Source organism: Apostichopus japonicus, chromosome 20 (genome assembly GCF_037975245.1).
Source record: "Apostichopus japonicus isolate 1M-3 chromosome 20, ASM3797524v1, whole genome shotgun sequence".
NCBI lineage: Eukaryota > Metazoa > Echinodermata > Holothuroidea > Aspidochirotida > Stichopodidae > Apostichopus > Apostichopus japonicus.
This window is the reverse complement of record NC_092580.1, coordinates 28,551,409-28,561,611: the sequence shown is the minus strand read 5'-3', so window position 1 is coordinate 28,561,611 and position 10,203 is coordinate 28,551,409. Positions and strand designations below refer to the sequence as shown.

The window sequence follows — 10,203 nt, the reverse complement described above, 5'->3', positions numbered from 1 at the left end:
AACTAAAGTTAGGCAACCTTTTCCCACGGTCTGGGGAAAATTAAGTTAAGTGCCACAATTGTTCCAAAATCTTCACTTTAGTTGGGCCGACTTTTAATATTTTTAAAGTTATGTTTGTTAGTTGTTACTTATTTTGTTATTATAAATAAAAAGAGTAGGCTGGAAGTTGGAATGTTTCCGAATAACGAGACGCTTTGAGCACATAATGTAACAGCACGGCCAGAGTCCGCGAAACGTTTCCTTTGTAGCGCCCTCTCTTGTTTCCTAGCAACCAGTTCATTGTTTACACGAGCATGCAAGTACATCTGTTTCTTGATTGTTTGCTGTAACTGCGGCAATACAGAATCTACACATCAATTGGAACAGACGTCTCAGCTACACACTCACCCCCACCGGTTACAAACTAGCCTAAATATGGAGATGTCAACTAGAGATCCGTATCCATTTCCACAACTACAAAATGACAGTGATTTTATGAATGGCCAAAATTTTACAACGGTAAGTTTCTAAACAATTACACATTTGGTTTGTTCATCGCAGACTCTTTTCTTACTTTATATTTAACATAGCCTAGCATAGTACCACAGGTTCAGTCCTAACTAAGTTACATAGCCTAGACATAGGCCTAGGCCCAACTTTTATTAAATCCTATTCTATTCTAGCCTAGTAAGGGTGTAGCCTTCTAGTAGTACTAAAGCCAAACCGTTGCCAAACAATTCGGCGACCATACCAAAACTCATAATGTAGCCTAGCTCATACATGCTCTTAAAGTTTGGGTAAATTACTTGCATACCTAACTCTTAGTGTCTATCTCAGTTCTCTCAAACTTGGTAGCCTAGGCATTAATATCTTGCTATTCTAGGAATGCACAAATGTATTACGAAAATATGAGGGGTTTATCATGTTCCTAATAGAGAACTTTTGACGACAACATGCAATGCCTAGGCCCATTAGCCTGTCATCATTTTCAGTACTTTGATTATTGTGATCAGTTCTTGGTCTTCACTTCAGTTGATGATGCAAACTGAATTTCTCATGTATTTGTTACTCTAATTGCATTGTTCATAGGCCTCGATGCATAACAGGTTTCTATCTGTTTGCATGTAATTAAGGAATTGTCTGCATCTATCCACAGTTGTTTTCTGTGGGGACTTGTGTCACAAATCTCAGTTATCAATTAAATTAAGATGAATGTATAATTATGTTATTTTCAGTATTGCATCTGATGATCTTAAAGCATCTATCCTGTTATAATATTAATAAAACTGTAATGTTATTGTACATATACTGTTCAATCATATAATTGATCATTAATTGTATATAATTGTGTTTTTGTTTATTGTATACTGTTCTCATCTTCATTCTTTGGTATGTTGCCCATTTCGGGACATTGGCGTATATGTTTTGAGTGAATCTAAAAGTATATATTAGTCATTTATATGTAAATAAGGTTATTCATGTGTAATTAGAGGACCCATGTTAACTATCATACAAACAGGATGAAAGGTTGGCACATAACATATAATAATATCAAATTTCTTCTTGAAATTTAATTTTTTTCTTCTTTTGTGTTGATAACAGAATGTTGCATATAGTGAACCAACTCATTTAGCCCAAAAGAAGGACCCATGGAATAGATTATATGAAACCTGCACACTGACTAGTGCCAGAAGAGAAGTACATCATTACGATCCAAAGGTATGTGTGAAATAAAATTTTGAAGTATTAAGTCCGTTGAAGTTAAATTTAATTTTTAACCATTAAACAGAGAACATACTATGAGATCCTAAAGAAATATGCTTTCAGTGCCTCACTTCTGAGATATCATTGGTTGAACTTGTCACAATGAAGTTAAGCAAGCAATTGTGATGTCATAGACAGACTGTGACAACTTTTGTCTTGCTGTATCAGTCACTCTTTTGTTTTGATTTAGGATTACAACTGGGATAGAACTTAGAGTTTCTAAAATAACAGTGAATATGGTGTATACATATGCCTACTGTTTGAAAACAAGTGGGAAATTGGATGTAAGTTTTTTAGGGATAGAGAAACATGTATGCAATGTCACATTTATTTCAAGTTCACTTCTGAACACAATTAACTTTGTGAGAACTGACTGAAAATTTTCATGTGGATGTTTAGAATTATGTTTCATTCCCCTTTGGAGTAAAAGGATAAATTCATCCATATCTGGAATGTATTCTTATCATTGATAATTTACAAGAATGCCTTGATAACTAGGTTTGCTAAGCATTCTCCTACCAGATACAATGTAACCATTTCACACATATATGCTATTCATATCTTGATTCTGTGGTGATACAGTCTTCATCAAGTGCTCGATACAGAATTGTAAAAATTCCTCTTTTTCCCCTGAACAGTAATTTGCTTTATCCTGGAGTCAACTTCTTATATATATATATATATTTTTTTTTTTTTTAAATTCCTTGACAGGCTCCAAAAGACAGTTTAGATTTCATACTTAAAGCAGACTATGATCACCACAACCAATTATTAGAACCAACTTCTAGAACTTTAATTCAACCAGAAACTATCGGAAAAGATCACGGGTGAGTAATTGTAGCCTTTGACATAATTCAAATTTTTTCAAAAATTGCTTTGGTGCCCTTTAAAGTTGAAGAGGTATATGTGGTGTTCTGCCATACAGATACTTTTAATGAAAATCAAAGGCAAAACTTGCCATGCCCTCTTGATCTGTAATTTTTAGCCCTGGTCATATTGTATTGACCAATATTGGAATTTAAAATGATTACACCCATATTTTTTCTTCATCCCTTAGTCGAATCCTTAAAAATCGTGTTCAGAAGGAAGTAGTGACAGACGAAGAGAAGACAGAGCCATCTATAAAGAAAGTATCTATCCAGAACCCAAAGAAGGAAAGTATTGATAGCGTGAAGGGTGCCATCGAGAGCCATCACAGCGCTGCCACCAACGGCGGCTACTCGAGGAAACACGACGGCGGTTTCTACACGACATAAGAACTTGTAATTTTATAGAATATACATACACAACTTTTGAACATTACTAGTTCAAACCCTGGAGATTTGATGCACATGGAAGGCATTTTTAAGATTTTTAAATAAAACAATACAGAAGAAGATGTTTCCTTGTTTTTTTTATATGTTTTAACAATTAAGTGAAGGACATAACCTCCTCCCTACCCAATTATCCACCCAACAAACCAGAGATTCTACTACAATGCTATGTAGTCACCTTGAAGATTTGATATGTAACTTTGTTGTTAAAGTTAACTGCCAGTGCAAGGAAAGCTGCTTTGTGCAAAAATTTACTGAAGCTCTTCTATGGATTAATCAGGTCCAAGGGACATACTGTTTCTTGCTTGAGGGTAAAATCTGTTGTATTGTACAACCATATATATTTTCTCTCATATTCAAATTTAAATAATCATGATCAATTCAAGTGAAAATTTCGCCTACCAAGCATCATACAACAATACATATTTCCTCTCATTCTCTAGCTTAAAATAATCATCATCGAGTAAAACATTTTATTTATTTTTTTTTTTTAAACTACCAAGCAGATAACAAAATTGAATTTTTTTAGTGCTATTTGGTTTTATAAGAAATTTAATATTATAAAATAAAATTTAAAATCCAATTATTAAAGGATGATTTGAGGAAGGATGGGGTAAAACATTGTGGTGCAATTAATGTTTTTCTTTATGTAGTCTATTTTTAAAGATATTCACTTTTAAAATATGAAAATATCTGGAATGCTCCTTTAAGTAGAATGATTACAGTCCTTTTTTTTCCTGCAAATCTATCGTTGTAAAATCTAATCAAAATAACTTAAACCAAAGAAGAAGAAAACTTATTTTCAGTGTCCAGCATAGACTGATCAACAGTCACTGTGACAATACTTTAACATCATTTATCAACTAATTAACAAAACCCTTATGTTTCTGCAATGTATTCTTTATCATGTAAATAAATGTTCATAGATTAGCACATTTGTTTGTCTGGTTTTTGTCCATTTGTTATTCTTTGTACAGATTTATAAACTTTGTGTGCAGAGAGTATTGAAGACTTCATGGAAATAAATTTCCTTTGTGATTGAAGAGTATGATGATATATTATTTCTGAACCCCCTCCCCCCCCCCCACTCCACTCCAGGCTTTTAGTCAGGCTAGGGCACCAGCTTTCCTCTCATACAGACTAATTTCCACCTCATTCTTCAATGGTTATTGGTTTTAAAAAGCTTATCCAAATGTTATAGATTGGGGAGCCACAGAAAAGCCTGTGACCAGTTTCAAAATCTTCCCCAGAATTTTTTTTTAAATAAATTACTTTGATACAGGGAGTATATCATTTATCTTAGACTATGTCATCTCAAAGTTTCGACCTATTTACCTAACATGTTGACTCTTTGCTCAAAATTAATACTTTTGTAGTGTTGCATCCCAAAATGTCGACAGTTTCAATTACTTCTATGTTCCGATCTACAACTTCTGCATACTGGAAATTGAGGATTAAGGTAGGCTGGTAAAGGCAACTTAGGATAGCAAAAGGTTACATATACTCAATTTTCGGTGTTTGTGCGAAATATTGACTATATTCGTCTATATTTTAGGTTTGTTTTCGAAATTTTGAGAACTTGAAAACGGACAGGTCGTGGGTTATATGAAAGAAAACAATGATCATTTAATTGCCTGGTACTCATTTTGCTAATGCGAAGGGTCCAGAACCGCATTTTAAAAGTGGGGGGGGGGGGGCGTTGGCAGAAACATACTACTGCCTCCCCTGTTCCAACGCCTTTATTGAATTTTATGTGCCGCCATCTTAGCTTCTTGGCAGCGAATGTGATCATCACAAAAGGCAATAGATATGTAAGATATAATTAGGCAAGGAAAGAGATTGTTGTCACTATTGTGTATAAAAAGTTGGATAGACCTCATCAAGAATGTATACATATTATCTAATGTGCTGGTACGGATTTAGGATTTAAATGAAGCCGGGGGGGTGGGGAGAATCCTCCCCAAGAGAGAAAAAATATATAATTTTAGACGTCAAAAGACTTTTTCATTTTGTTAGTGTTTGAAAAGGGCGGGTGTACAGCTAATTCCTCCACTCCCTTCTTTCCTTGACTCACGACTGATCTGCATCTTTCATTCACACCCTGGCCCTTGCTATCCATCCAGAGCTCTCCACCCCTGGGATCTCCGTTTCACTTTTGAAATACCACTGTAGTCAGTGAAGGGTATGATTACTTCAAGTTGTTCTTGTTACGAAATCATCGATATGCCGAAATGAAATTTGCCCGAAACAGAGCTCAGATAAGCCCTTCGTTCTAGATATTTCTAAAACCTTTTAACTAGCAGAATTGACTACCTAATTTCTGGTCGTCTGGAATACATGTTCCGAATGCTGAGGAGAGAAAAAAGTAACGTAAGATTACATTGAACTTGCGGGCTAGAAATAGTGAAGAGCGAAGAAATGGCAGGTCCTCTTAAAAGGGTAAGAGTAAGAGACATATGTGTAACTCATTACACTTTCATTTACATTGACTCATATTTCTAACACGTTAGGCCTAGACTAGAGCTGCGTAGTCCCATAGTGTTACTGTTAGCCTATACATTAAGAAAGTCCATGCAGAGAATTACGTTAGGCAATACATACCAGGGTACCGTTTCTGCTACTGAAATACTGTAGGCTGTTATATCTACTGTATTAATATTATGTGGACTTCGTAAGCACAAGGCCTTCACAGGCTCCAGTTTAACTTGAGTAAGACTGTTCTGTACAGTAGCTTTATTTTACTAGCTTAACCCTAACGACCAGAATGATGGCTATATTATCCGATTGATGACTTCTCCATGTCTGTGACTGAGCACAAGATGCTGAACTCCATTTTGAGAGTGTGGTGGCCAATTGGCTGAGGTGTCGGACTTGTGATCCAAGGATTACTGGTTCGATTGCTACCTAGTTCATTACGTTTTGACCTTGGCAAAGTTGCTTTATCTCAATTGCCTCTCTCCACCCATGGGTCAAATGGGTACCTGTGAGGTTACCTGTCATTGGGCACAGTAAATAACAGCAGCCAACTGGAGGGATTGTCTCTCAGAAAGGTTATCAATGACCAGGAGTAATATAACTTCTGTTCAGTAAAGCTCTCTGAAACCTATCGCTGGTATAAAGTGCTATAAAAATCATACATTATTATTATTATCTGCTCTTGGCCATGCTAGGCCTAAGTGAAATTGAGCTTCAAATAGGCTATGGTACACTAAACAGTTTACCCAGGGGCAAACAAAAGAAGGATTGATTTTGAAGGGTACATACAAGGCATTTGGTAACATTGTCGGAGTTGGTAAGCTCAAGTTCAGAACGGTTAGGGAAAATTTGTCTGTCTGTACTCAAAGTGGAGTATGTACCTGCCTGTACGTACCTGCCAAATCTCACAGTTGGATGGTGAGACTCCCAGTTTAATGACAATGGTATAAATATCTTGAATAATTAAACTCAGAACAAAACAAAGGACATGGAGACATGGATTTATATTTTTATCTCACTTCCTAAACATTTAGAAAAGGGGGTACATGGTTAGCAGGTCTGTCTCTTAATAGCCAAAGTATAGCAAAGAAATTATTATCCTTTCTATTTACTACACATTTTGCAGAACTACCTAAAAATATTAGAAAAGTTTGTAATTCTCAAGTAAGATTTAAAAGACTTGTCCAGAGAAATCAGGATAGATGGTATCCCTATTCATGTGGTATTCATAAAGTTTCCATTTGTTTGTTTACCTGTAGACTACTGGGCTTGTGGGCCTTGCTGTGGAAGCCAAGCCCCTTGAGGTAAGCACTTTCAGACCTTGAACAATTATTCAAGTACTTTCAAGAAAAGACATGGTGACTATCATTAGGGCTGACTTTTCAAGAACTTGAAAGAAAAGTGTAATCTTTCTGCAAGTTTTCCCTAGGAATATATGGTGAGAATATGGTCCAGTAAAGTGCAACATGATAATTAAATTAGTTAAGTTAAAAGCAAAGAAGTTCAATTATATAAAAATGATCCACCATGTTTGGTCCACTGAAAACATTCTATTAATTAATCAGTTTGTCTGCACCTTGAATTTATCAAATAATCATTTTCCATCTTGTACCTAGTTTACCTTGAATGTTGTGTCATATGTAAACAATTTTTTTAAAACATTTTAATGCTACTATTGCAGAGACTAAAACTTGTGTATGAGAAAGTGCTAGGAGCCCTCCAAGAGATCCCTAAAGAATCTGGATATAGAGAGTACACAGAGCAAATGGTTAAGGATAGAATGATCATGATTGAGAAGGTAAGAGTGTTACATTAGATGGTGTATATTCCTGCAAATTAATCATGGTAGTTTACAATTTACGAAGATGATTTGTAGTGTTTTTTGAACTGTGTTTTTTCACAAGCATGCAAAATGATTAATTTGATTACCTTGTTGGAGAGGTAACTGAATCAGTAAGCACACAGCACACAGATTTATGTTGAATTAATAGTCATCAGTGATGGCCCGAAGTATGCTAAAAAAAAAATCAAATAATGGTCAATCATGCTCAACAAACCAACTTGGAAGTATTTCTCTCTCAGTAAGACATTAAATTGTCTTCTTACCCTTCCTCAATATCTGGAAGTAATTTGGAGATTCAGAACCAACAGGAGAGTACTTTTCAAATCTTTTAGCAAATTTTAACATGCTAAAATTTTGGGGCCAATGACTTTCAAATTGTTCAAATTCTGTTCATTGTTCTAGCCAACAACTTCTTTGCTCTACCTCTGTGTACAATTTTCTAGAACATTTTCTGTTATGGACTTGTTTATACATGTAAACAGAAAAATAATTATTACTAGACTCATTTATATTAAGAGTGATTCAGGACTTTAGTTTTTAATATTAATAAATGTTGCTTATCATGGACCAATCTTAGTCTTCTGTTTAGCTAAATCTTTCACAAGGTATCTTTGTACAACACATGGTGTGTAGAACTAGAACCAATTTATAGAGTTAAAGAAACCAATCACTGTTCTGAAGGTAAAAGGTCATTTTCAGTTGACAAAGGTCAAAGTCCGAAATTCTTTTTAACACAATATTTGGAAAGATAAAGCTTGGTGACCTTCATGCTTGATATGTGAATCTACCTTCCAAGTGAGTACAAAAACTCTTTGCCTATTTCGGGGGTGATAGGATGTTACAGAACAACAGATACAAAACCCTGAAAACTTGACATATAAGGTACATCCAAAGGTAAACTTGGATGAACTTCAGACTTGATAGTTAGGTCTGCATATTGGTGCTGAAGTTTAAGTAACTTGTGTGCAGCAATTTATATTAAATGTTCTCATATAGACCTGGCAAGGGATCACTAAGCCTTTGTATCACAATTTTTCTTCTTCTTTTCCAGGATGCTGATGTTAGTAAAATAGAAAACAAACTTAATGTTGGACAAATTGAAGAGGTAATTCGACAGGTATGTATGACATGATTGAAACTTTCTTATTACCTTACGTTATTGACAAAGGTGACATTTTGGTTAATGAAATATTATCATTTGCCCAGTTGTGCAATATATTGAGGGGGGGGGGGGCTGAAATGGGGTGGGCAGGGGGGGAGTTTTTCTTGAGGGAGGTGAAGTTTGTTCTTGAAAACAGGGGATTAATTAACTCCTTTTCCTCTTTCCTGTCATGAAAACAACTAAGATTTGAGAATGTCATGGCTACCAATACAATTTTCTGTTTTAGTTCATTGGTATTTGAATCTTTTTGCCTACAGGCAGATGATGAGCTCTCCTTAGCTAGAAAGATTGTCGGCTGGAAAGTTTGGGAACCATTAAAAGAAGAGGCCCCGCCCAATCAGTGGAAGTGGCCTGTATGAGAATGACAAAGAGGACTTGTTATCCAGAAAGCCCAGAGAGATAAAAATGGATGTTTGTGGAGTTGTTCTTGCTGCCTTGAAAATCCTCCAAAATAGACAAGAGTTGTAACGAGTCATTTTATGTGAAAGTTCAGCTAAGTCTCTACCAGCAATGACCTGAATCACTGCAATTTCTGTAGGAAAGTGTTGTAACAAATTTATTCAAATCTTTTCGGAGAGTGGATGACTTGAGCTGTGACTCGTTACAACTCTGACGGTAAATAAAACGAAATAAATGCAAACAGGTCAATTCTCAGATGCAACTGTGTATTATGTTATGAACAAATTTTCCTGTTGCATTGAAAATTTACTGCAGGAAGTTGAAAATATTCTTTGGTACAATTCACTGGAACTGGCGGTACTAACAAATATGTATGTTGTAGGGTTTTCTGTTGGCATGGAGGTTGAAGCCTGGGTATAAGAATATTACAAGTTACCACAATTTGATTTGCAAGAATTTGGGAACTCTTCATCAGATATATGCTATAAATATATGAGATGAAAATATTCAAATTGTGTTTTGTTTTCTTGTTTGCTTGCTTCTCTACTATTATTTAATGAATTTTTGACCTATAAAGAACATCAAAATTGCACCATGCTTAGACTGGCGTACGTTCCAAAGTAACTTTCCTGAAAGTTTCTATCCTTACAAGTTAGTTCAGACGTTGAGAAGGATGAAAGAAGACCATTCAATGTTTTGCAATGCTCTATGAATGGACATCTGAGAAGCATAATAGCTTCAGTACTCTGTGACCATTTTGGTCTTTTTAGCACATTTGCGGTCAATACAGATGACCTTTAACCTTACTTGAAGAATAAGTATGGCTGTTCTCTCAAAAGAATTTTTTTTTTAGACTTCCAGAATTCTGGACATGGTTCCCTCTGGTTTGGAGCAAACAAATATGAAATGTAAACCAAGGTAAAATTACTGTGATGGAAGAATATAGCTGGGATGGACAGTAAAACCAGTGATTGGGGGTGTCTTCTTCACCTAGATTTACTAACAGAATTATTTATTCACTGCCTCATGCACAGAACCATTTAGCGGAAGGGACTTGTATATCTATATCCAACTAGGCCTGTCATGCTTAAACATCTTTAAGCAGTCTGTTGCCCTACGTAACTAAAATGCCTCTGTAGTTGGCAGCAATATTTGTATGATATTATCTTCATAATTAAAGGGGAGGGGGGGGGCACTTACAATTTAAGGAGTAGCACAAACATTTTCAGGTAGAGCACTGTAACATGAAATGGCACAAATGCCAGGGA

At 35.5% G+C, this 10,203-nt stretch overlaps 2 protein-coding genes across 2 annotated transcripts; both read left to right on the top strand.

Annotated features, from left to right (window-relative positions):
• The first annotated feature begins 334 nt into the window (after positions 1-334).
• Positions 335-3,986, top strand: LOC139961249 (protein CFAP276-like). The gene is made up of 4 exons (XM_071960335.1): positions 335-498; positions 1,582-1,698; positions 2,455-2,570; positions 2,801-3,986. The coding sequence occupies exons 1-4, from the start codon at positions 415-417 to the stop codon at positions 2,997-2,999; spliced, it is 516 nt and encodes a 171-aa protein (XP_071816436.1). The 5' UTR covers positions 335-414; the 3' UTR covers positions 3,000-3,986.
• A 1,350-nt stretch (positions 3,987-5,336) lies between these two features.
• On the top strand, positions 5,337-9,441 carry LOC139961250 (NADH dehydrogenase [ubiquinone] 1 alpha subcomplex subunit 5-like). Its single transcript, XM_071960336.1, has 5 exons — positions 5,337-5,495; positions 6,791-6,835; positions 7,213-7,329; positions 8,426-8,491; positions 8,794-9,441. The coding sequence occupies exons 1-5, from the start codon at positions 5,475-5,477 to the stop codon at positions 8,893-8,895; spliced, it is 351 nt and encodes a 116-aa protein (XP_071816437.1). The 5' UTR covers positions 5,337-5,474; the 3' UTR covers positions 8,896-9,441.
• Positions 9,442-10,203: the final 762 nt, after the last annotated feature.

Excerpts from the sequence above, each read along its gene's own strand:
- LOC139961249 (XM_071960335.1), top strand. The coding sequence starts at position 415 with ATGGAGATGTCAACTAGAGATCCGTATCCATTTCCACAACTACAAAAT. Across the intron at positions 499-1,581 it reads ATGGCCAAAATTTTACAACG|AATGTTGCATATAGTGAACC; the intron begins GTAAGTTTCTAA and ends TGTTGATAACAG. Across the intron at positions 2,571-2,800 it reads ACTATCGGAAAAGATCACGG|TCGAATCCTTAAAAATCGTG; the intron begins GTGAGTAATTGT and ends TTCATCCCTTAG.
- LOC139961250 (XM_071960336.1), top strand. The coding sequence starts at position 5,475 with ATGGCAGGTCCTCTTAAAAGG. Across the intron at positions 5,496-6,790 it reads TGGCAGGTCCTCTTAAAAGG|ACTACTGGGCTTGTGGGCCT; the intron begins GTAAGAGTAAGA and ends GTTTACCTGTAG. Across the intron at positions 6,836-7,212 it reads TGGAAGCCAAGCCCCTTGAG|AGACTAAAACTTGTGTATGA; the intron begins GTAAGCACTTTC and ends CTACTATTGCAG.